The 27,720-nt window shown below is 38.6% G+C and overlaps 1 protein-coding gene across 1 annotated transcript in view; it reads left to right on the top strand.

The window, feature by feature from the left end:
- The window catches only part of IL23R (interleukin 23 receptor), a 48,581-nt gene extending 25,733 nt beyond the window's left edge, over positions 1–22,848 (top strand). The window contains exons 8-15 of the mRNA XM_081948286.1: positions 1,932–2,014; positions 5,506–5,722; positions 8,541–8,741; positions 10,885–10,968; positions 15,346–15,396; positions 20,213–20,318; positions 21,411–21,501; positions 22,064–22,848. Of these exons, the coding sequence (XP_081804412.1) occupies positions 1,932–2,014; positions 5,506–5,722; positions 8,541–8,741; positions 10,885–10,968; positions 15,346–15,396; positions 20,213–20,318; positions 21,411–21,501; positions 22,064–22,687 (1,457 nt within the window). The 3' untranslated portion in view covers positions 22,688–22,848. The remainder of the gene's footprint in view (positions 1–1,931; positions 2,015–5,505; positions 5,723–8,540; positions 8,742–10,884; positions 10,969–15,345; positions 15,397–20,212; positions 20,319–21,410; positions 21,502–22,063) is intronic.
- The last annotated feature ends 4,872 nt before the right edge of the window (positions 22,849–27,720 follow it).

Here is a 27,720-nt window from a genome sequence, read left to right as displayed (position 1 = left end):
CATTGAACCTTCAACGGGCCACACAGTTTAGGGATTGCAACTATCTTATAATCAGACCATATGTAATTGACACTGGATTTTATTATAGTTTTTAGTTGTTATTTATTATTTTATACTAGACGTTTTAAGTGTATATATACTGAGTGCTTTTCTTTGTTCTGGTCGCTGGTCTAAGACTGTAATAATAAATTGTTGTTGTTGAAATGGAACAAGAAAGAAAGGGTGGGGGTTGCCTTTATGTATGATGGGGACAGGTTGAGGACAATATGTGCTCCTGTCTTTGAGCAACTCTCCTTAAACTGGTAAAAGCAAGACATGGGAAGGAAACCAATCCTCGTCATTTGACAGAAATAATATGTCTAGTATAATTCATATCAAATTACAAACGTTCAAGGTAAGAAACCCTACGCTCTATTTGGTCCTTGCCAGTCCTACTACTGTCAAAATTAGGGATAACCCATTCTGCTTTTTGCTACCTCAATTCACCTAAGTAGTTAAAATAGCAGCAACTGAGGATAAGAAAGCAAGTTTAAAAACTGAGTTGACCTAATCAGCCAAATATTCTACAAAAGAAAGAATATGGTTTTCAGTGGGATCTCACTGAGGAACAGGAGAATTTTTTTTAGCGGTAAAGTACCGCCAAGCTTTTTCTGCTCTTTCCCTCAGAAAGTTACCACAAGCCCCATGCTCTAAGGAGAAACTTTCTAACCTCAGTAAGAAATGTAACATATTGAGATACAACTCTGGTTAGCCCACAGTTTCACTCTTTTTTGCCAACATCAGATAAAAGTTGGCACATTACAGGAAGCCATATTATCAGAGAATTAGTGACCTCTGCTGACAGAACTGGGTTCTAAGTAAGAAAAAAATATTTTTGTTTTCCCATTCAAGAGTCCTTTAGCACATTTATTTTAGCAAGCCTTCTTTCCCTTTAGTAGCTACATTCTGACTGAAATTCATCAGGTGAATTCTTTCCCATTGCTGTAATTTCCGATTAAAACCGTCATTTCCTGAATGTATTAGCTATTGGGAGCCCTTATATGGCAAAGTCAGTTTTGTGATACTTTTTTATTGTTATACCGTTGTTGTTCTCATTGTCAGGAAGAGGGGAGAATGATAGGTTCAAGTACTTAGAAAGTTTCCCACTACAGTACTAACACCCAATATATTTATATAAAGTTAGTTTATACCGCAGGCTCAATTTTCTCTGAATAATACATTGAACCAGAAAGTGATAACAGTGAGTTCACATAACACACTAAACTTAAATATCATTGACTAGATTGTGATTCCATATGTCTTGTGAATAAGGACTGCCTTTTATGTTTCAACTGAAAGTGTGAAATTGGGTCGATAAAGCAGCAGCTAATAGCTACTTACTGATCTGTTACATAATTTATTAGTAATTACTGGGTATTAGTAATAAGTACTGTCATACTTCTGGGTAGGTAGAAAGTTATAGTTAGTTTTCTTCTCCAGCAAGCTGGCAGAGAAGCTGTCACTCTCCATATATCATTGAATTACAACTCCAAGGGAATTCAAACAATGCAGCTTCAGTGACTGATATTGCAAGTTATGATACAGCAACAGTTCTAGAAAGAAATGAAGGAAGCATCAGTTTACCATTGATTGGAGAATGGAAACGTGGCCATCCCATAGATTATAGTATATGGTTGGATTTTCTGCAGCTCTTGAAGTTAAAACGATTTGCTAGCCTCCTATATAGTGTAGTACAATAGTAGCTTCCTACACTATCTTTCCAAAATCCACATACTCTCATTTTCCATGCTTGCTTATTATCTTTTAAAATCTATTTTTAAAAATAGTTCATTTGCTCCATTTTTATAATTATTCCCCAGTGTAAGAGCAATTCTATAATGGAAGTCATTTTATATACTTTTGTCATATGTGTCTCTCCTTTTTAAATGCAGAACCAGCTGCGGTACTTGATGTATGGAGGAAATTCGGCCCACTTTACCCCAATAGTACCCAAGAAGTGACTGTCTTGATCAAGGTGATAATAAACACATTTTTTATTAAAAAAAACAATAGAGATTATCATTATTAAATAAAAACCAGGCACAACTGTGGGAGCATCGGTCAAAAAAGTCAAAAGGGCAGATTTGACCACACAGTCAAATCTTTTAAATGTTTGTTGGTCATGCAAAAAAAGGGGTGAAGACTGCTTTATGGGTTGCACTTTGAAGCAGGCCTGATCTGTTTACCTCAGTAGTTCCAAAGGATTGAAAGAAAAGGGCCGGATTAATAATCTAAAATGGCTGTGAAAGGGGGCACTGGGCAAGGTGGTAATTCCTTCTCCTGCTTCTGTGGAAAAACAGTGAAAAACATATCTGGGCCAATGAGGGTATAGCTGGTTATTCTCCTAGGTTTTTCACTGAGAGGAGGGTGGTTAGGAGATAATGTATGGGGTGGAGTTGGATGCCTAGTGTCACATGAGCAGATGTCCCACATAGCAGATGCTGAGTGCTAGGAAGAAGAACCATGATGTGTGGGTGTGTCTATCACATCCTATATTGCACTAGTATGTGTGAGGGTGTGGCATGGAGCAATGCAGGAGAAAACAGGTGTGGGCTGCTCTTAAAGAAAACACCTATCTATTCTATATTATTGAAACCTGGTTGGATCCAAAGGTGAGGAGTTCCCTACTTAGAAATTTGCCCTTCTGGGTTTTGAATGTGGCATCAGGTATTACTCTGGGAAAGAGGAGGAAGTGTGGCTGTTATCATTCAGGAATCTTTGGAAGTTTTTAGAGGTGCTGCATTGGATATGATAGACTATGAGACCTTGTTTGTGAAATTGGACTACAGGGATCAATTGGGATTGCTGCTTCTGTACCAACTTTCCTGCTGTGTAGCAGCTTCCCTGCCTATACTTCTCAACTCTGTGGGAGAGATCAGGTGGAGTTTTCTAGGCTCATGATTCTGAGGGATTTCAACCTGCCTTCTGTGGACCCAGAGACAGAGGCATCTTGGCACCCATAGACCTCATCCAGATTATTAAGGACCATACTCAGAGATGGGGAGGACAGCCCATACTACATCTGTTCTTCATCTCAAAATTATGGTGTGCTTTGATGTTGAGTATTGACATCAACATCTTATCAAGGAGAGATCATGCTCTCCTAGTCTTGATATTCTATGCAGCTAATTCCCACTACAGGAAGGAAGTACCAATTCAGTTGGTCTGCTCCAGACAATTCATGAATCCAGTTGGATTCCATAGAGACCTTAGATTTATTCCTAAACTCTGTTGCATGGCTAGTCAAAAGCCTTCACTTGGAATGAGCAGACAATGATAGCCTTGGATCAGATCATTCCTGTTCTGGCTCTCTGCATTTGTGGATTTGATTTGAATTCATCCAATTTTTAGAAGGATTTCCTGAGATGAAACAATGCAAGACATGCCTGAAGCACTGTTAGGGTGTAACCAACAAGTTGGGTAGACAATATATTGCACAAGGCATGTTATCTATCTTTAAGAGAGGAGCTCTGCTAATTAGTAGATTACAGCATTTAAATTGCAGTTGATGTTGTTGCTCCCTCTCTCTCTCTCTTGATTGATGTATGATAACTGCTGTCTAACTGTTACTACTGTTGCTACTACTTACTGTGTGTAAGTTATTTGCTACTTGTATCCAAGTTATCTTGGTAGTATTGGACTGTTTTTTTCTGTGTATGACTTTTTGGCTGTGTTTATGGATTTTGCTATATTCTTCAAAAAGTAAAGTTTATTTTGTTACTTTACTATCCATTATTCAGTGCGGTTGCTTTATCTATCGCACGCTGCGTATACTTTACAGGGTTGCTCTGTTATAACCTCGACCTGGGGTTCATTGCTAGTGCTTAATCGCACCAGTACCTTACATTGGTTATGGGCCCAGACGCCCTGCCTTAACCATAATTTTTTTTTTTAAGCACCACTTTTTGGATAGTTTATTTTTGTGAATATGGCACAAGAACAGTCTGCTGCACTCTCCATGATTACCCGGTTTGATGGAACCAACTATGTTTCCTGGTCCTTGAAGTGTTCCCTACTTCTGTGTAGAGAAGGACTGTGGTTTGTGGTTCAGAACCCACCAGATGTTACAGATTGGGATCCTGCTGATAATGAGGATGCGAAGAAGATTGCGCAGTTTAACAGGGACAATGAGAGAGCTCTCTGCATTATTGGACTAACACTGAATGACCAGCAACTGGTCCATATTCGTGGCGAAGAGTCTGCTGCTAGGTGTTGGAACACATTGCGGAGAATTTATGTTCGGGACAGTGTGGGTGCTCATTTTCATCTCACACGGAAACTGTTTAGAGCCCGTTTGCAAAAAGGTGGTGATATGTTGGCTCATTTAGACTTCATGAAGAAAACTTTGCAGGATTTGCAAGAAAAAGAGTTAATTTTTTCTGAGCTTCAACAGGTGTATATTATTCTATCATCGCTTGATGAAAGCTACGACTCTTTTGTTTCCTCATTGGAAGTTCTTTCACGAGATGAACTGACATTATCTGAGGTTACCGGGAGATTGCTTGAAGAGTCCAGACGAAGAGAGGATAGAGTTCAGTTCAGAGACAATCAATCACAAGAAGAAACACAGTTTTCAACTGTAAATTTTGTTAAGAAATGTTACCAGAACCTTACAAGCACCAATGGTGGAAGGCAAAGAATAGATCTGACAGAGACTAGCTAATAACCTTTGTTAGGGCTTACTTTGTGGCAATAAGAGCATTGAAACAGGTGCTCTTATTGAGTGACCAGATAGCTGGCTGGCATCTTCATTTTGAGTAACCAGGTCACTCCTTGGGAAGGAGGGGCAAATGAACATCTCCGAAGCCACCGTGAAAACTATTCTAAGCATTTAATGGATAAAATCTCTCATATTTGGACCTTGTATTTGATTGGGATGGTTCTATGGAATAGTAGAGTATAAGTAAAAATGTATAGAAATAAAGTATGATGCTTGGTTATCTAGGGAGATAGATGTCTTGCTTGGTTATCTAGGGAGAGTTCCAAACTGTAGTTTCTGAAGAAGTGGGCATAGGATGTGGCCACCTGTCTTTTAAATCCAAGTCCCTCTTTGCAGGTAAAGACCTCCCAGATAAAGGTGAGATTGAACATAGCAAAGACTTCTTTATAGAAAGAAAAGTTCCATCTGCTTTGATCCATATTAAGAAGTTTTTTCTTCCCACTTGATTTTGAGAACATCCCAAACATTTCAAATTTTTAAAAATCCTACTAAAATTCTGCTTGGGGATACAATTTGAAGAGCTGAAATGGCAGACAGTCAAATGCTTAAATGGCTCCCCACTTTTTTCTTTGATTCTGATTTATCCTTCATGAATCCTTTCAAATACCACTGTTACCTGGGCTGGGTGGCATTTCAGGTGTAATTTAACCCTCCTGAGCAGCTATCACTTCAATCTTTTTTTATACGTACAAATAATGAAAGATTAGTTTTTGCTGTTCTCTAAAGGGCCTTCTGCATTTCTCTAGCCGCTGTCTCCAAAGGAAAGCAGAGGAAAAATTCTGAATTATAGAATATTTTATGAAAAACAAGGAAAGACGGTGGATTTATGTAAAACAACAGAAATACATTGCAAAGTGAGGGTGCCCCCAGCAGTGACCATTATTTATGTGACAGCACACAATTCCAAAGGAAGTTCCAAACCTGCAAATATTATAGTGAAACAACCGCCTCACAATTACCAAGGTAAGATAGCACAAAGTAGGCAAATTTTTCAGAAATTGGTATTGCGTTATATTATGTTAGAATAATAAGACACTCAAGAGTCCTCTGGAATGGGTGACCATAAGAAATGTTTTTAAAAGATATTAAATGGAATGGAATAAAATATCCTACTGGGGACCCCCTTACATTATTCCCACACTTATTCATGTCCCAATTGTAATATATTACTATTTAATATATTACAGGTAATTCTTGACATAACGATCATAACTGGAACCAGAATTTCCATTGCTAAGTAAAGCAGTTGTTAATTGAATTGCACATACTTTTGCAAAAAAATTTTTTACCACAGTTGTTAAACAGATCACTGCAGTTAAGTCAATGTGATCATTAAACAAATCAGGATTGACTTTGCTTGTCAGAAGCTGACTGGGAAGGCCACAAATGGTGACCACATGACCCTGGGACACTGCCACAGTCATTAACAGATTAACAGAGTTGGAAGGGATCTTGCAGGTCATCTAGTCCAACCCCCTGCCCAAGCACGAGATCCTGTCTCTACCTAGGATTGAACTCACAACCTCCTGATTGTGAGATGAGAGCTCCATCTCTAGGCCACAGCAGTGGGTGCATAAATACATGCCTGCGGCCAAGTGTCCACATTTTTATCACATGGCCCTTAGGATGCTGCAACGGTCATAAGTGTAAGTCACTTTTTTCAGTGCCATTGTAAATATTTATACATTTTGAATTTTGCCATCTGATTGAAGCTGTTAAATTAATTCAGACAGATTACTTCCTTCCAATATGACTATATCTGCAATATACAAGTATGTATATTTATATATACCCAAATTTCGGAGACATCCAGTTGAAAAATATACAATTCCAATGCAGGCATAAATATTATAGCAGGAAATTGGGATCTAAAAATATATTTAAAAGATTAGTTTCCTCTCATTGTGATTATCAAAACATTATCTATATAAAAATGTGTCTGCTAAATTCCAGGCCACAAATGAGTAATAGTCATGATGCTGCCTTAGAAATATGCCTTTGCAGTTCAGCCTATAGTAGTCAGACTGCTATTTTTATCATTTCCGCACTCTAAGAATTACAATTGCAGAGCACATGTCTGTCTTGTTTGTGGACTAGTTTTCCTACAATGCCCTCTACAGGTTCAATCTAAATATACCATTCTTAGAAACATTTCAAAAAACAATTCTTTGTTAAGAGTGCTCCTAACAGAAACAATATTTTTTTTAAAATTCACCTCTGGATACTGTACAAAGTTCTATCTGTTTGCCTCATTGATTCAGTTTATAGACATTAGTGACATAAACATTTCGACCAAAATGTACCCTTTCGACCTACCAGCAATTATTCAGCTCCTGCAGCTTCTGAAACTACAGAAAACTCATAAAATCCTATCCTAATGGATGATTTGCATTGGAATATATGAAGCCACCCTTTAGAGCAGGGGTGTCCAAACTTGGGAACTTTAAGACTGGTGGACTTCAACTCCCAGAATTCCCCAGCCAGCCATGCTGGCTGGGGAATTCTGGGAGTTGAAGTCCACCAGTCTTAAAGTTCCCAAGTTTGGACACCCCTACTTTAGAGCAGTGTTTCTCAACCTTGGCAACTTTAAATCCTGTGGACCTCAACTCCCAGAATCCCCCAGAGAATTCTGGGAGTTGAAGTCCACAGGACTTAAAGTCGCCAAGGTTGAGAAACACTGCTTTAGAGTTTTAAGAGGGATGCACAGAGAAATGTTACCACAAAGGCTAACAGCATGGGAAAAAGTGTCACCAAACCTATTTCACCTTGTGCATTACAACAGAGAATGAGCAGTCCATCAAGCTGAGTCCTCATTTCTTTTAGCCATGGCTTGTTGAATATAGTGTTGCATACAATACATGTATGCCAGGAGTAAAATGCTACTGATTTGGGCTGGTTCACCCAAATCGGTAGTTTAAAAATGCTTTAAAATGTTTTTTAAACATTCCAACAATCGCATGGCACAGCTGATTGTCACACAGCTGATTGTTGGAACTTTTTAAAAAACTTTTTTAGCATTTAAAAACTACTGGTTTGCCCAAAGGGGAGGGGGCGAGATAAGAGACAGCAAAGTCCAGAACTGCACCGTGGGAAGAGGAACAGATTGAGCATAGCCACTCCCTACAATTTCCCAGGCCAGGGTGGTGCAGTGGTTAGAGTGTAGTGCTGCAAGCTACTTCTGCTGACTGCCAGCTGCCTGCAATTTGGCAGATCGAATGTCACAAGGCTCAAGGTTGACTCAGCCTTCCAAGGTGGGGAAAATGAGAACCCAATTGGTTGGGGGCAATATGCTGACTCTGTAAACTGCTTAGAGAGGGCTGTAAAAGCACTGTGAAAGCGGTATATAAGTCTAAGTGCAATTGCTATTACTACATCTATTAGGCTAGGGTAATATAGGTTTAGTCTGGCAAGATTCTGTCTATATGGCATATGGAAATAAAGATTTGAACTTTGTTTTAATGATGTTATGTCATTTTGGGCCTAGGCCTGACACACACTTTTCATTTATCTTGGTCACAACTGATATCTCAGCATGTACAAAGAAATATCATAGTAGCTACTAAAATGGGGATGGAAAAATTCCATAATGTCTGAAATGGAAATCAATATATATGGAGGTCACCACATTACAGAGATGAATCTATAAATTGTTCACTAATTTCAAGAGCATTTTTAACTATATCAATGCAATCCTTTTGAATGATGTCAATATATAGTTTGGAAATATGCAGTAACAAAAATGATATGCTGACATATAACCCCCTCTGTGTTTTCCCCATAGCTTTCCCACCCCCTACTAATATCCAAATATTATCTGATAAACAGAAAGGAATTTCTGTTAAATGGGAACCTCCTAAATCTATTGGAAAAACACTTTTATGGTACATAGTGGAATGGATTTCTGCAAACTTCAGTCATTTTCATCATAGCATTGTTGCATGGAAGAAAGTCCCTTTCCAAAATACATCAACTTCTATTGAAGGTAAGCTACAAATCAATTCTTTTGGTGTCTTCACAATAGAAATGAAAGATTGATATAGATATATATATATATCAGTGACGTGCAGTCAGGTGAGGCAAGTGAGGCACAGCCTCACCACTCTCATTATGAAAAAAAAAAGTAAAAGGAAAAAGCTGAGCTAGTTACTGCCTCACCGTGGATGACTCTGCTTAACTGTTAAAAAAAGCTGGAAAAGGTACGTGTGGTTTGGAGGGAGGGGGAGAAATTCAAACTTCATCCTCCTGGTGCTGTGCAGGGCTTTGGGCAAAGGCTGGAGGGAAGGACCCTGGCTCGCTTGTGCTCTCCCTCCCCAAGAGTAGTTTGATTGCAGGCAGAGCCACGTTGTGGGGCCAGTGTGTGTGCTACAGCATGGCTCTTTGCTTGGCTTCCTGCCTCCTCCTGTGGTCTCCTCACTGGTGCTCTCTCTCCCAAGTGTAGTGACTTCCTCCCCAGGCCCCCATTCATTTCTCTCTCTCACACACACAGCTGGATAAAACTATATAAAAATCTAGCCCAGCTTCACTGATTACAAGTTTGAAAAGGCAACGTGGCTCCGCCTGCAATCAAACTACACTTGGGGAGGGAGAGCACAAGCGAGCACTGAGGAGACCACAGGAGGAGGCAGGAAGCCAGGCAAAGAGCCATGCTGTAGTACACACACTTCCCCCCAGCCTCTTTCTTTTGGAAGGCTCGTCTCGGCTCCCCTCCGGCTTCTCTGCCTTTGGAAGGCTCGTCTCGGCTCCCCTCCGGCTTCTCTGCCTCTCCTCTCACCCCAGCCTGCCAGCAGGAGGTGGTGGGTGGGCTTTATTGTGTTCCAGGCATTTCCCACCCAGACAGCAGGCTGCATTTGCAATGGTGGAGGTGTTTGGGAAAGGCAGCAGGGGAATGGGGGGGATGGCAGAGGAGCTGCTTTCAAGCCACTGGAAAAGATATCCAATCCAACTTTTGTGTGTGTGTGGGTTTGTTTGAGAGTGAATGAGAGAGGGAAGGGGTAGGAGAGATAGTTCAATCCAACTTCTGTGTGTGTGTGTGCGTGTGTGTGTGTGTTTGAGAGAGGGGGAGGAAGGGAGAGAGGGAGGAAGGAGGGGAAGGAGAAGAAAAAGAAAAAGAAAGAAGGAGCAAAGGAGAAAAACAAATGCTGTCGCTTTAAATTGGAACTGAGCATGCCTGGCTGTGGAATTCTGGGAGTTGAAGTCCACAAGTCTAAAAATATTTGAAACCCAGCACTGTGTCAGTGCCTCACCAGTCATAAACCTCACCGCACGTCACTGATATATAGATAGATAGATAGATAGATAGATAGATAGATAGATAGATAGATAGATAGATAGATAGATATCTGCAGTGATTAACTTAGACTCTGTGGCAAGAAAGGTCATAAAATGAGGCAAAATCCACTGAACAAATGTCTGTTCTGATAGCAACAGAAATTCTGGGCTCAGTTGTGGTCGTAAGCTGAGGATTACTTGTACAATATCTAATAACACAGGATTACCTCTAGTAAATATAGATATTTTGAATCCCCAGTAATCTAGAATGCTTTTTCAAAGGTGTGGTCTGCTTTAAATCCAAGCAGACCCCGATTTAATAAATCATTGATTTAAAAAATGCTATTAAAATCATAAGAACATTGCAGTGGTTATGCCGGGTGAGACTGAAAGTCATCATTCATTTCTCAGAGCAAGTAATCAAATGGAGGACGTGTACAGTTGAGTCCTTCCATTCAAGACTCTCAGCAACTGGTATTCATGAACATCTGGAGTTAACAGATGGCTGTCATGAGTATTATCATCAATTGCCTTATCCTCCATGAATTTGCCTGCTTGTCTTTTACAGCTACCCAAGTAGTTTTCGCATGGATGAATACAGCCATTGTGAGAACATAGTGAAAAAGAGCCATTTAGACCCCACTTGGATGGGAAGTAAATGTACTCAATAAAAGCATTTCCAGAATGGATGCTCCTGTGGTTAAGGCTCGCTGCTATTAATGCTCATGTGAAACAGTTAAATCACGATTTCCTTCTTAGAAAAAGGTTCTGTGGATGATGACGGTTCCTTTTAAGAGTATGTATTAGAACCGAACTTCCATAAAAGTTATGTGATGTTTTAAACTTCACCTTCACAGGAGGCATCAGAATGGGAGAGAACGCTGTCGTTTCAGTATACGCTGTGTATCAGAAGGGCATCAGCCAAGCCAGCTCTATCCAGAGTGAGTAGAACTCAAGCAGATAGATTGTAAAAGATTAATGATAGTACTGTTATAGAAAATGTTTCATTAACAGAAATGTAGGGCTCAATTGTAGTCCTAAATCGAGGACTATGCGTAGACAGTCTGTTTTCAGACAATGAAATAGAGAAAAAGAAGAAAAAAAGCAATGAAATAGAAATAAAGAAGAAGAAGAAAATACATAAGGATGTGCAAAATCCAATCACCTTAAGCCGCTGCGATAATGAAAAGTTAAAAGCAGCCATTCCAAGGCCATTGATATTTCAGCTCTGATGATAAAAAGAAACTGATTCTTATAAATAAAGTTGGCAGTTCTGATAAAATCATACATTTACAGTATTTTGGTAACTTGTCGAAGATTTGAAGATTGAGTAAAATTTGTCTCTAGCTCTGCCCACAGAAAAATCATACTGATACTGAAAACACTGGAAAAAAATTATTATGATTCAGAACTAAGTAAAAAGGACATTGTATCACTTTTGTTTGCAATATGTCTGTACTGTAGTGGATGACAATAGAATTCTTTTATTTAAAATAAAATTTTTATTTTATTTCCAAAGTTAAAATACTAAACCCAAAAAAGAAAAAAGAAAAACAAAACAGTACAAGAAAAATACTAGAAAAAATGTGCATAAAGACAAAGTAACAAAGATACATATAGCTAGTCCCCTGGCTGAATACTGATAAATATATTTCAACAATGATAGTTCCCCCTCACCGCAAAACAAATCCAAAATTTATAAACTTCTATATCTTTATTTGCTAAATTACTATATGGCATTAAAAATATTACAAACATGAAAATCTATTAGCCATCAACCAAATTGCCCTACCATCTATCTACTGTAAAAGAAAGCAATTGATGGTAATCCCAACAACAAGCTAAATTTCAAAGCCTTCTGTTAATGATCTGTTATTGTATTTAACTTGCAGAAAGTCCACAAACCAGAAGTGGTATTCAGCAGGTTCTGACCAGTTCTGGAAAACTGGTAGCAGAAATTTTGAGTAGTTCGGAGAACTGATAAATACCACCTCTGACTGGCCCACCCCCATCTATTCTCTGCCTCCCGAGTCCCAGCTGATCAGGAGGAAATGGGGATTTTGCAGTAACCTTCCCCTGGAATGGGGAGGGAATGGAGATTTTACAGTATCCTTTCCCTGTCATGCCCACCAAGCCATGCCCACAGAACTGGTAGTAAAAAAAATTTGAATCCCACCACTGCCATAAACAGCTTTTAGACTACCATAAACCCACTGCAATCATTATCTCTGAGCAATCCAGAATCAAATACCCTCGATTGATACTTGACAATAAACTTTTCCTTGAAATTATAACTGGGATCTTCCAGATAGTTACATCTCACTCCCCAAAGCCATCAGTCTCAGATGAGAATATTTCTGCAGCCCTCATTGTTCAGTAGGTTTTCCCATGAACCAAATCATAACATCCCCCAAGAGTTATCTTCTGGCTATATACAATAAGTATATTCTTAAAGCTCCTTCATCGTTCCTAAGAAGATCCAGTCCATCACCAATCCACTGTGTTATCTCCACTGTGATGAAATCTTTTTAATGGAAGGCCTATACAACCTCCCCTACGAAGTTTCCAATTCTCAAACCATTTAACAATTGCAAGTCTAATTTAACTGCTATCACCTGTATCTGGGTTTCATCTTTAGATGTAAAACTGTTGCTAATTCATCAAATCTTTGTCTAGATTTTCATCTAGAGCTTATAAAAAAAATTATTTTCAAAGAAAGCCTTTAACATTACAGTCATCTGGCTCCTGGCTCTCTTTTATATCTCTTTTTGGGAGCATTGTAAAAAGTACATAATATATAATGTTTGGGATCTTTTACTTATTATTGCTATTATTAATAATTATTTATATTAACTAATATAGTCCCAGTCCCTCTTAATGGGCAAACTTCCATAGCAATTTCTTCTCAAGACAAAGAAAGAAACATTCCATCACAAAGTAAGTATAGAAGAAATTGAGATTCCCACAAATAGAAAATAAAGGAGGAAATTTTTATTTCCTTAAAAAGGAAAAAAAGACCAGAGATATAATATATACAAAAATAGAGTAAAACAACAAAATTCTTTTAAGAACAAGTGAGATACCAAATCCTTGCAGTAGAAATCTGATGTACTTCAAATTCAATCGCTTTCACTACCTAAGGGAAAGTCCTTGTGTCATTTACTGCCATGTGACAAAAGAGAAGTTTAGCTCCAAAATGGAAAAATTGAAAAGTTCACTTTTGTAATCTTACAAGGGATTGTAAGATAAATCAGCATTCAGCCAGATGTTTAACATTAAAAATATAGACCAAAACAAAAGAAAACTTCAAAACAATGTTAAAGTAGAGATGCGCCTAAAAAAAGAAACGATGACTTGAAAGGATGGAAACCAGACCCTCAAGCTACACTTACTATGAATGACGAGCTGCTGAATCCTCTTTCCAGGCAAGTACTCAGTCATCCGTGGATCATTGTGGGTTATTCCAAGTTTTTCACATTCAAAATCCAGGGACTGTGCTGCCAAAGAACCGGCTTTGACAGAAAAGTCAGCTGTTTGTCAGTAGGAGGGAAAAATCACCCTACCCCTCAACATCCATTTTCTGAAGACTCCCTATTGACCATAAATTCTGCGGGTTCAAAGGAAAAAAAGAAACATTGGGAAAAATTAACATGAGGTTGTGTATTCATTTAACACAATTAGCAGCAAAATTTGAAGCAAAGACTCTTGCTTTGAACCACCAGTGTTTTTCTGATGGGGTTTCATTAATATGAAATGAGAAAAAAGAGCTCAAGAAAAGGACTGTTCAAGGAAAAGAGACTTTCACTGTAATGAAAGAATGAAAAAGATCTTCAAATATCCTCAGTAATCACAAGTGTCATATACAGATAGTCTTCATTTAACTACAATAGAACCTAACAATTTCATTGTAAATCATTGCAATTATTATGTGTGTTATGTGGAGATAATTGCTAGATACCTTTTTTAGTGAAGGCTGAACTTTAATTGTACAAAAGCAATTGATGTGCCCTTAAAGAAGGAATTCTTCTATCCTCTATCATACTGGAGTCTTACATTATGATCTTATACTTGTACTTCTTAAATTAAGCCCTTGTAGCAAGCTGAAAACTGATACTGTAGAAGACATTTTTCCCAAAGTGAAAATGTTAGATCAGGTAATGGAAAGGCACACACTGCTAAAGGCAACAACAGCTCTTTATTAAATCAGTAGCAACTATGTACAATCCAGCGAAGGTTGAGTCTGACAGCAGCCCTTTTATAGGGAGCTGTCAGACCCTTCGACCAATGAGATTAAACCTCTGTTCCCGCCGGAACAGAGGACCTTGGTGGAAACCGCTATAGCTGAAGCTAGTATCTAACAGAAAATATGGTATCTCCATAGGTCCTGTAAGACCAATCAAGGATGGTGAATATTTTACACAGATAAAATCTTGCAGAAATGTGTTTTTGATATTGTTTGTTCATGTGTTCTTGTTAAGTATTTCTGTGACGTTTAAAACTTGGTGATAGAATTTCCCTTTTAAAACTCTGGCAATTTAATTTTCATCCTAACACAGCTTTGAACAAAACGTCATTTCAAATTTAAGATGACATTTTAGTCCATTCATGTGAAAACTGAGAGAATTGATTATGTTCTTTGAAAGGAGCATTTAAAACTTTTTTCGCTGCTTGGTAGAAGAAATGAAACAGTAAAAAAATAACTCTCTTTTCTGGATAGAATGATGATTATTGCTGTTATACAAGTAGTCCTTAAGTGACCTTACAAGTAGTCACATAGTTACAACAGAGCCTGAAAATGAGACTTACAACCTGGATTTGAAGTTCCAACATCTGCCTCTCTGTGGTTATGTAACCACATTTTGGGTGCTTGGCAACCAGCCTGCATTTATGGCTGTTTGGAATCATATGATTGCAATTTTGATGTTTTGCCAGAAACTGGCATTCACCTGTCACTATTTATGATCAAAATTGTGGGCTGAACGACAATTGGAAGTCAAGTGAAAGTTATTGAATCACATGATGACAAGATTTATGGAATACGCCAGCATTAATGCTATTTCTAAAGTTCTCTAAGCTTTCCCTCAAAAAACTTGATCAGTAGGAAGTGTGACTGCTGGCTGGATCTTATAGTAATGGTGTAGGTCCTGCAAGCCAGAGATTCAGCTTAGTGATTGAGTAGATGATTTGCATGCAAAATCAATATAATGTTTGCAAGACACTTTAAATGAATCATTCTTGTTCTCACATTACAGAGGAATTCATTCATTCTCACTTTCTTATCATTTTTTTTTCTCTTTTCTGGGTAGCATTGATGAAAGAAAAGAAAGAACTTGACGTTTCCCAAGAAAGGAACCTTGCAGTTACCAGGGGTAGGAAAGAATTCTAATAATTGGAGGCGGGGGGGGGGGGGGCGAGATAAACTTTTTGTCTGATCAGAAATGCACAGCTTTTGCAACATTATGACATTTCAAAGTGGCAGGAAATGTTTATAGCATGCACTGACATGATTCCCAAAAAATAAAACTTCAGATTGCTTATACACATTAAAGACCTAAAGATGTAACCTATGATTACTCACAACTTGGAACCACCTTGATTTCATACATATAGACCAGGGGTGGGTTCCTACCGGTTCGGACTGGACTAGTGGTATGGTCGCCTGGGCTGCTGGAACCAGCAGTGACCCAAGACTCCCATGCCCCCAAACCGGTTCCCTGGTCGTCACCGCCATCTTGTTTTTGAGTTCTGCGCATGTGCAGAACAATTTTAATTAAACTGCACATGTGCGTTCAAGCATGAACTGGCAGTAAAGCCAGCCAGAACCAACCCCTGACACAGACACACGCACACACACAAACACATATGGGCACCCCCATGTAAAATTGTCAGTCATTGACCAAATTCTTGAATAGAAAATGTGTGCATCCAAACCAGCATGATAATTAAAATGAGTACTTGGCTTGGTTTACTCTACTGCAGAGGTATCCAACCCTGGCAACTTTAAGACTTGTGAACTTCAACTCCCAGAAGTTCTGGATATTGAAATCCACAGGTCTTAAAGTTGGCAAGGTTGGACATCCCTGCTCTACAGGAAATGAGAAAGCCGTTTCATTTCCCGATAATAATTCACGACATACTATAAAATCAGCTTCCAAGCCCTCCACATAGCCATCACTACCTGAAGATCTCAAACCCTTTCAGAAAGTCATTGTCTTGTATGTATGGAATACAGAGACCACCTCTTCAGTCAATTATTGCTTAGGTTTGGTCCTTTGGATTTAGCCAAACAGTTCTAATTCTGCTTCAGGCTGGCCAATCACGATTGCATTACCCCTATCCGCCATCTCACCCAAGCTTATGGTGCTCTGTGAAGAGACCTTTCCAAAGGTCTCTTCACAAAGTAAAGTGAATCAAGATTATGGCATTCTCCTACTATAAATACATTTGCCTAGGCAATTTGCAAAATATTCTTCCCATTAAGGTGCCATATGAGCAATTGCACAGGAGTCTTGATGAATAAAAACTGGGGCATGTGATGGTCAGCATAGGTAAAGGCTATTAAGCATTTCACAAGGCTAGGAAAAGCCAGCTGCATCTTTTATTCTCTCCCACTGAGAAGGCACCTTCAACCTTTTTTTTCTACTGGGTTGTATCATCTGCTACACTTCATTTAATTGTGGACAAACTCTCCACACTACCTGATTACTGTGTGCTCTGGCAAAAATGTCTCCTTCCTTTTGGATGCTGGTCTTAGTCATCTGGGGCCCTTTCTTTTACAAATCCAGTAGTGGACTGGTGGAAAGCTGGTGTTTTTCCGTGGCCACTGACGAAACAATGAAATGATGGCCCTCTTTTGTTTTTTACTAGTTCACCAATGAAATAATTAAAGGGTAGACCAAAAAAGTCCTTTCTCACCCATGGAGAGTATGTGTCTTCCTCAATCTTGGGCCTTCTACCTAATTTATTTGTTTATTGACATTGATGGAACAGTGAGTCAGGAGGCTGTCTTTTGTTTGTTTGTTCATTTATTTAACCAGTTGCATTTGACAAGAGTTCCATTATTCTCCCCTTTTTGCTCAAGAAACAGGAGAAATGGTAAAGCTGTGGGAAGAGAAAGATGACAAAAAGTTCTAACTAAATGCTGACTGGGAGATGGGAAGCAGGGATAGGACATAGGTCAGTCCATCAATAGGGAAAACAGAGGCCAAAGGCAGAAGATGGACTTGCTAGATTCTAGGTTTTATCCACTTAAAAAGTAAGGCAACAACGGTGCCAATGAGTTTTAGGAAGGGGGAAGGAATTGGAGCTTTGAAAAATTACTTTGCAAGAGCACTTTTGAACTGGTGCAAGGAAAGATGGGTGGAGGCTGCTTTTCTGGTGGTTGAGGATGGATTGAGGCAGTGGTGGGATTCAGCCAGTTCGCACCAGTTCGGGCAAACCGGTTGTTAAATTACCACCTCCACCCCCTACCAAAGTGGATTCTGGGTGCTGCACTGCAATGGAGAAACAGGCAACAGAGCTGCTGGCATAAGGGAAGGAGAAGGCCGCTTTCCCTCTTTCTTCTCCATACTCCTCCTCCTTCCCTCATTCTGGCTGCTCCATTTCCCATTTCTCCATTGCAGCGCAGCACCCAGGATCTACTTGATGGGCGGGGGATTTAACAACCTGTTCACCCAGGGTCAGTTTGTGCAGCAGAGCTGAAGGACAGGGCCATGCCTCCCACCACAGCCAACCTGGGCGAACCAGTTGTTAAATGATTTGAATCCCACCACTGGATTGAGGATGACATAATGTGTTCATGTCTTTAAATGGTTTGTGGGACATCATTCCTCCAGGGCAAGCAGGACACTCAGAGGAGTCCGGGGGCTTTGATTTCCATTTCTCATAGGTCCAAGGGGAATTTAAATTATAAAAAACAAGAACTTCTACCACTGAATGTAATTTAATAAATTACTATAACTATCTTTGGAAACCCATTAATGACCAAAGTCAAGAATCTCATGAAAGGGAACAAGACAACTTACCATACTTATTGCACTATAAGATGCACCGGACCATAAGACAAACATTAGCTTTAGAGGAGGAAAACAAGGGAAAAAATTCTGCCTCTGTCTCCCAGCATCCATCCAGTATTCATCTGGCCAGCATCCTTGCAGCAAACAGCAAACAGCCTGGTCAGCACATTATCGCAGCCTCAGCACATGGCTCGTCAGGGCTCCACTCCATTGCACCCACCACCAGTCAACTGAGCTGAGTTTCTGCTGCTGTAGAGGAATGCTGGGGCTTTGCTGCTGAGCAGCTGATTGGTGGTTGAATCGGCCTCCTGGAATACTGCTGATCAACTGTTCTAGATGGCGGGGATCATCACCACCTATCACTGCTGCCGCTGCCATTTGCCTTTTGCTACTGCACCATTCGCCACCATTCGCCGCCAATCATCGCTGATTGCCAATGCCATTCACTGCCATTTACCAGTCCCACCGCCAGTCACTGATGGCACCATTCACTGACACTATCGATCACTGACAGCAGTAATGATCAGCAGTGATTAACAGCAGTGAATAGCAGCGGTGAATGGCGATGATCAGTGGCTGTGATCCCTGCCGCCTAGAACAGCTGATCGGTGGTATTCCGAGAGGCCAATCCGATCACCAATCAGATGCTCGGCAGCAAAGGCTCCAGCATTCCCAGGTGCTGGCGAACAGCGGCAGTCGTGACAGTGGCGGCAGTGACAGGTAGCAGTGGTAAATGCTGCTGTCGCACAACCCCCCGCTCTCCCCCGGTGCAGTATTCGCTCTATAAGTCACACAAACACTTCCCCCCACTTTTTTGGGGGGGTGCGTCTTATAGTGCGAAAAATATGGCAGTTTAAAAAAAACAAAAATAAAAAGGTGGGAAAATAAATATTACTTAAACAAAGAACACTTTTTTAAAAAATTAAAAGCATAAGAAGTAATGAGACTTTTAAAAAAAAGATTTAAATACAGACAGAACAGGAAACCAAATAGAAACCGTGGTGAGATGAGAAAAGACTCTCTGCAGTAGGGCTGCTTTCATTGCAACACAAACATGTTTCCCTTCATCTTAGCCTCCTTAAGAAAGATTCCTCAAGAATTTTGTAGTGAAATAACTCAATTATTCCTCAATAACTTTTGGGAATTCTTTTGCGTGGTCAACTAAAGTTTCATTGATTTCACTTGGTTTGTTCCAAGCGGTTGTCTTTAGATCCTCTCCATGCAGAGATCACATTCATAACGCTCTGGATCATAAAATATTATTGCAACATTTCAAAAAGAGACAACCAAAACAATCAAGGAAATAAGCACGTTTTAATTTTAATGTCCTCATAACTACAATTCTACACATACGTGCTTGGGAGTTCACTGTTCTCCATAATGTCTGCTTTGAATAATATTGTTTCAACTTACATAGAACCATAGAAATAAATGGGATGTAATAATTTGAATGAATCTATCATTAGGGCATTACCAGAAATGACAAATCCCACATGAAAAGCTATTTAAAACACCTGCTGATCAATTGATAGCTCTGCTGAGCTCTTGGTCAAAAAATGTTACCATTGCAGGAAAAAAAAAAGCCAGAATCCGGCATGCTAGAAAAAAAAATCCACTAACTTTATCAATTGATCTACAATGGGCTGTAGATTGCCCAAGCAGATTTGAAGCCACATCTCATTACGCTTTCTGTTCTGTGTATAAATCTGGGTACACCTTACTGAGTTTTATTCTTTGTTTAAGTGAAAAAAAATGTTCTGCTGAAATCTTTAGCTTTTAATTAGAAACTCAAGCAATGTTGCGTTGAGTGGTTTACTGTTTAAAAAGCTGACAAAGAAAATGAAACATGTATCCAACTGCTCTTTACTTGCAGTATTGTCCCTAGTCTTCTGTTTCTTATCTGCCAGAAACAGTAGTAAAACTGTTTTAAAACAAAAGGCCTTGCTAGGGTCTTATTTATTAAAATCTGGCAATTACCCTCTTCTCCAGCAGATGATAACACTTATCCAGTTGTTGTTGTTTTTTAAAAAAACCAACGGGTTGCATTCTCTTGCTTGTTTTCTTCTGAATCCATACAGAATGCATGGATGTGATATAAAATTTGTATATTCATCTTTCCCTTCCCCTCCCCCCACCCCTTTCTCTCTCTCTCTCTCTCTCTCTCTCTCAGGCAATGATGATTACGATACTGGGATTCTGTTGGGAACTGGTATCGGAGTGGCTTTCTTATCAATCTCTGTTTTCACTTTGATTGCAATTAAATCGTGCAGAAAAAGGTACCAATTACTTTTTTTTCCCAGGCTTTGGTTAATGAAGGTTTAGTTTTATTTATTGATGTGTCAAATGAATGTAACCACCCATTTCTTGAGAGCATAATTTGGGAATATACAGGCCCAATACAGGTAGGCCTCAAATTATGACCATAACGAAGACCGCCCATTACAGTTACAAATCATGACAATCATTGAGGCACACACATGATCCACTCAACAATTCCCACCTGCTCTCCCTGATATAGATGTTGAGCAGAGCCTAGGGTGCCTCAGGGGTAGAAGAGGTCCTGGGAAGTCTAGCACAGGCCTCAGAGACTGCAGGAGGGCTTGGGAGGCGTGGGGCTCCTTGAAGTACCTCATGCCATACTTCCCATTCGTTGGGCTCCCCTAAGGCTTTGGGCCTACTGCCCATTCCACCCCAGCTGTAACTTCAAAACTGGTCATAAGTAGCTTTGGTAGAGTTCATGATAATTTCATTTGGTTGCTAAGTGACCAGTCTGAAGTCAAGAACTATCTTGTATTAGTCTTGATTTCCTTTATTGAAGCAGGACAAGAATTATTTTTATAATAGATTTTGGCATTTGATTTTAATGGGGCCTCCTTTGTCCATAAATTGTTGATGAACGTGTTAACACTTGAGCGCTGTTAAGTTGAACGTAATTACAGATCTTTGTCTCGCAATGTGAGTGACTGTCTTAAAAGCAGCTTGCAAAACAAGTTGATATAGAAAAGCATCTGAGCTGAAGAACGCTGCTTCAAAAACAAATGTTTTGCTCCTAGCACTTCCTCTCATTCCCTTCGTATTCTTCCCATCATTTTTGAAGATTAAAAAAAATGGTGAATGGAAAGAGAGAGGAATGAAAAGAGGACATGCAAGGATAAAAGTAGTAGCAGAAGACGTATTGGTTTAATAGCTGCTCAGTAGCTCTTTCCCAACACCGGTTTAGATCTGCGTGATGATGATCCATATTTGAAGACAAGAGTGTGCATCCACAATAAGTGTTGAAAATTACATTGATATTTCTCTCAGTTAAGAATGTGAATTCTAATCCATCATTTAAAAAGCAAGTTAACATGTTGTGTTTTTGTTTCAAGGGTTAACAAAATAGTTAGCTCGGTAGCACCAAAATGGCTTTATGAAGAATATCCCAAGATGCAAAACAGCAAAGTAATCAAATATCTCCAGGTAACTCTTCAGATTAAAATGTTTATGTTAGAGGAAACCAGGAAGTACTTAGATATCCATTTCTCCCCTTTCCTTTTTGAGCAGAGCATGATATAAATCCCACAACTTACAACCGTGCATTTGGCGATGATTCAAAGTTACTAAGGCCTCAGAAAAAGTGATTTATGGTCAGTACTCACACTTATGACAGTTGAATCACCACTACGGTTTTCTGATTACAATTTGGTGCTTGGCAACCAGGTTACGTTTACGAGTGGTTGTAGCATCCTGTGGTCACGTAATGACAATTTGCAACCAATTTGGCTGATTTATGGCAAACAAATGTCCATTGATAAGCAGAATTTACTTATCAACCACTGTAAAAATTGCCATAAAATTGGTCCCAACTCATGACTGCAACAACTCCTAATTGGGATCATAAGTCAAAAGCTATCTATACTCAGAATCCTGTGATGTTGCTAGTACCTCAATAGGTGTCTGCTCCCTCCATGTTCCACCCTTTTTGATGTGCCCACAAGAGTGCTAGAATATTCAACCCTTTCTATGTTATTTTTCTGCTTAGGAAAATGATGCCGTGACAGACAATTTTTCCGAGCCATTTTTGGATGTTGTGGTAACTGAAGTTGAAGAAATATTGATGCAGGACCACTATAGGGCTGTGGAGAAAAAAAAGGAGGGAAGCAAAACAGTTTCTGAGAAAGACAGTAGCTCAGAAGATGTACTTTTTGCCAGCAATTTGGATGTGACTGCAAGAAATGGGTACAAACCTCAGATTTCTAATAAGGCTCAATTGAGAACTAGTTTCAGCACCACCAGTGAAACACCTTTTCAAAACTGGGACACCAAATCAAATTCAATTGTTACGCCCATAAGCAATTTAAGAAAAGATTACACCAGTCCTGTGGCCCCCACATGGCCTATTGTCAACCCCAATGAAAATAAGTCTTTATTTGATAAAATCAGCCTTATTCTCAGGAATAGTGGAAGTGGGCAAAGCAGGGGCGGCTCAAAAGATGAAGACCCAGGCACCCAAAAGGCACACCAGTTGAGGTTTCTGCTTTCGGATGAAGATATTCAAGAACAGACTTTAATACCGGATAATCTAATTTCTTGCTTAAAAACAATGGGTGAAGACCGGACCAACATGTCTTATTTCCCTCAAAACGCTGTTTACTATGACAGTTGAAGAAAAAGGATTGTATATGCTTTGCACAAAGGACAGAAGCTCTGCATTTTCAAGCAGCGTAGCTGAAGGTTCTCCGTTCATTGTTTGAACAAAATTGAAAAAAGTAAGTTGCAGCCACAATCTCAGTTTTCATCTGTCCGGTTGATTCATGTTAAAACATACAAAAAACAGTTGCTGGAATTGGGTATGTCTAGTTTAATGAAAAGGAGGACTAGGGGAGACATGATAGCAAGGTTCCAATATCTCAGGGGTTGCAACAAAGAAGAGGGAGTCAAACTATTCTCCAAAGCACCTGAGGGTAGCACAAGAAGCAACAGATGGAAACTAATCAAGGAGAGAAACAACCTAAAACTAAAGAGAAATTTCCTGACAGAACAATTAATCAGTGGAATGACTTGCCTCCAGAAGTTGTAGGTGCATCATCACTAGAGGCTTTTAAAAAGAGATTGGAGAGCCTGTTTGTCTGAAATGGTGTGAGATTTCCTGCCTGAGCAGGGGGTTGGGCTAGAAGACCTCCAAGGTCCCTTCCAACTCTGTTATTCTAATTCTATCTTCTAAGAACTGCTCTTCTTATCATCCTAGGAATTCTCCTGACCTCCATGAAATGGATCCCTCTCTTCCAACCATCAGTGCACTTCCTCAAAGGATGAGGAGGTGCAAAATGTTTCTGGTATCCAACCATTAAGAAAGCCTGTTTGTACCATGCCATAGAAATCTACAGTATGACCATATATGGATTAGAGTACGTAATTCTGGGTGCCCAATTGCAAACATTCTATGTGATGGCTTCCCTTTGGAAGTTAAACATTTGGAAAAACAATATGCTGGATTACATGGGCGTTTATATGATCCAGGAGAGCTTTTTCCTATACACGATGTAATAATATCTACCCAGTCTTCATGGTCTTTTAAAAGAAAGTTAGATATTGATGAAGGAGCTCATTTTGAGAACCCTAAAATTAGCCTGGAGATAACGTTCCCCGCAGAACAAGTCACCTTCGAACATTCTCAAAAACATGAATGGCTTCCTAGAAATGGAATACCTCACTACCTCTAGAAACTAAAATTAGTAGCTGTTGATGCAGGAAGGAAATCGTAAGACAACCGCAAGAGCCAGTTGGAGTGGAAATAAAAGTAATAAAGTATCTTTTTGTCATTCTTTTCTTTTTGAAACTTTAAATCCATAAAATAAGAATGTATGTCAGTCTTCTTACAATCTGGGAATGATTTTGTTCTGGTAAAAGAAAATTTTAATGCTATATACATTTAGGGATTTTTTTAGAAAAAAGACTAGATAAATTCTCCTTGTATCACAAGAAAAAGAGGGCATTTTTATGATTTAATAAAGACTTAAAACACATGTTTTGTATGATTACTCAAAGTAAGTCCCATTGCTGTACACATCAGGCACAGTTTTAACAATATTTCACAGAACAAAACATAATGGTTCACATATAATGCATAAACCATGCTTTAGAAACCACCATGACAAAGAGTTCACACATCATGTTAAGCTGAAAACAAGTCCCGGGTTTAATATGAGATATTAAAATTGTTTACTGTTGCTTACTATGTATATTTAAATACATAATCCTCCCTTTTGTGAATTAAACTCCATCTCCAAGTTTCAATTTTATCCTCAACTTCAACTAAGACCCTGATTAAAAGAGTCTATATCACCCCCAAAAATGTTACAATCCATTAGTTTTTAACATGCTACAAGCTTTTTTTTTTCATTTCTCTTGTATAAAATTAATATAGCTACTGCTCTGGAATTTGTTAGAGTTGCCTGTCATATACGGGTTGCCCAAATCCACATAATCAATAGATATGGCAGCAAAAAAAAATAGTGCTCTATCTTTTAATCATCCATAATTTTATTTTATATCTTGATCATCCAGATTTGACCATTCTAAAATTTACTCTTCTATAAGCTTCTGGATGCCTGGTAGGGAGAGTACTGAATAGACTAGTTTATGTTTAAAATGAGAGAAATATTTTTATGAATTAAATCTTATTGGCATCCAATATTGACATGAATTAAATAAGAGCATCAAATGGCAATAGAAAAATGATCTAAGAAATATGATGGTAGTATTTCAATGAAATACTGCTGATCATTAAAAAATTTCTGCCCAATCTATTACTGCGATCTGAAAAGTTCCCATTTATCACGTTTAGTCATTCGACCCCCAAAGGGGTCCCGACCCACAGGTCGAGAACCACTGATCTAGACTGATGTGCTATATCTCAGTTGAACAAGACATACAAATAACTAATGGATTAGGACCCATCTAAATATTCTAAATATCTTCCTTAAACTTAGATTAATCAAGTTGATCGATTGTTTTAATTGTCAGTTAAATTGACTATGACATAACTATCAGCAGCAGATTTCATCAACCTCAATTGTTTAAAGATCTAAAGAACAAATACAAAAAATAAGATGCTTTCAGGAACTAATATTAAATCAAATTAAATTAAATAGAATGTAAATCAATAGAAGTTACATTTAGAGCTGCTGAACAAACCAAGTAAAAGGATGGAACCAACATTCAGTGAAAGAAAATCATGGCTACCAACCTAATACAAAATAAGTTCATCTCAACGGCCTTTAGAAATCACCTAATTTTCTAACTGGGCAAAACATTGTGAGGCTATTAAATTAAAAAAAAGGTTTTGATAATATTAGGCATTATTATGGTGAGAAGAGTGGTAGCATAATGGTGAAGACACTCGACTTGGAAGGTTGAGAGTTCAATCCTAGGTAGCGGCAGATATTTCTAGGGTGCAAAGAGAAAATATCTACTGCAAACTCTGCATAGGCATCAGGAAGGGCAAGCAGCCAGTAAATGCTCAGGTCCATCCAATCACCTCAACTCTAATCCTTAAATTAAGGGATTACGGGGTTATAACAAGAGGTTGTTTTTTTAAGCAATGGGATGGTGGAACCAAAATATATTTTTTGAAAATTTAGGGTAATACATCAGACTATGTTACAGGAAAGCAATACAGAAAGTGCAGTCTTCTGAGAATACTGAATAAACATATTGTGATGTAGCCAAAAAAAAAAATCATTGTGTGAGCATATTTTATGGGAATGGATTGTTCAGTTCTTATTAGTGACTCTCTTCACGAAAATGAAATTGGCAGTGCAAAACCAAAGATCAAGAAAGTTGAAAAAACAAACAAAAGGGGAGTGGAACTATTTATATAATCACGCATTCACACAATTTCCATTACGGTTACTAGTACGGGCTGAAATCTTTAGCCGTGACTTCATCCCACAAAACCTGGGGAGTAGATATAGCAGGGGGTTAAGCAAGCTGCCCCTCTATCCTGTATATAACGCTATCTACACAGGTTAATGACAGACTATATGTTTTCAGTAACTTTTTAAAAGCAAGAAAATAACATGTAACAAACTTTATTTTCTTATATATGTAAGAAACAGAATGTTATTCTTTCATTCTCCCCATTTCCTGTTAAACCCTACATACGTTTTCACCCTACATACGACCCCAATGGAGGCCAAAATTATGTTGCTAAGTGAAACTTGCGTTAAGTGAGTTTTGACCCATTTTATGACCTTTCTTGCCATTGCTGTTGAGTTAATCATTGCAGTGGTTAAGTTAGCAACATGGTTGTTAAGTGAATCTGGTTTTCCCATTGTCTTTGCTTGTCAGAAGATCACAAAAGCTGATCACATACAACCAACACAAATATAATCCAGTTGCCAAATGCCTGAATTTTGATCATGTGACCATGGAAATGCTGCAACTGTCGGTAAGTGTGAAAAATGGTATTTTTTTTTTCAGTGCTGTTGTAACTTTGAAAAGTCACTGAATGAACTGTTGTAAGTTCAGGACTACCTTTTTTTTATGGTGACATCTTCCAAGGGAAAATATTGTTATATTCAAATAGAAGTAGATGCTTTTGTCTGTAGGATAAAGGTAGGATTCACTCATTCGCAATAGGATTCCCATTCCTCTTTATCTGCCTAAATTGGTGAGAGTGGCGTAGGGAAGGGTGAAAAAATTAAATAGATTTTTGTCTTGGTGAACAGCACCTATCAGGAAGAAATATACCCTTTAACCTGTCCAGGAAATCTGTATCAATAGAAAAGAGACAGTGTTAGACCCAGAACTGCTAATACTTAATGTTGATGCTTTTTTTTATTTTTTTATATTGTAAAAGTAGTGAGATTTGGGGGGATTCTCTTTTCTTCCGCACGATGTAGCTGTCTAAAAATTTTTATATCCCTATTTACCCTTTTTTCCTTGAAAAATTTGTAAAAATCAATAAAACTTTATAATAAAAAAAAAGAAAAGAGACAGCAGGACATTCATTAGGAGCAAATAATATCACTGAGGATAACTCTTTGTTTTGCACCTGAATGCAACAATTTCGTTTCATATTATTAACCAATATACAAAGTGAAAATCAGTTGTCCCTCAAAATTTCCAAAGCAAACTGTCAATAAAAAATAATAAAATTCAGCACCAAGTATGTCTTATTTCATTGCATTGGTTATGGATAACCGCAAAGACTGTATTTAGAGATTTTTTTTAATATAATATGCATAGAAAAATCTGCAGAAAAATACAAATTTTAGTCAGTATTACATTACCAAAACAAGAGAATTAAGAATTTTAGTCAATGGTTACCAAAATAAGAGAATTAAACTTAACAATGCAAAAACAGAAACTCACTTTTAAGTATTTCAGTCCTTCCTAGAAGCAAAAACAGAATAAAAGTAAAAGTTTCAAGATTAAAGTGTTGGACTAAGATCCAGGGAGAGCTAACCCCAACTCCACCCTCAGCCAAGGAAAATCACTGTGTGGCCTTAAGGTTGTTGTTCTCTCAGCTCAGAAAGGAATGCTTATATATGCTAGCTTTTGCTCCTAGAGGAAAGCTAGGATGTCAATCTAACCAATATAAATAAATAACCAGGATACCTACAGAGTTGCTGAGGTTAAATAGCAAGAAAGAAGCGCTCATATTACCTTGGTTGCAAGGTTCCTTTTCACAGG

The sequence above is a fragment of the Natrix helvetica genome (genome assembly GCF_964273705.1).
Source record: "Natrix helvetica genome assembly, chromosome: 3".
NCBI lineage: Eukaryota > Metazoa > Chordata > Lepidosauria > Squamata > Natricidae > Natrix > Natrix helvetica.
This window is presented reverse-complemented; position numbering and strand designations above follow the sequence as displayed.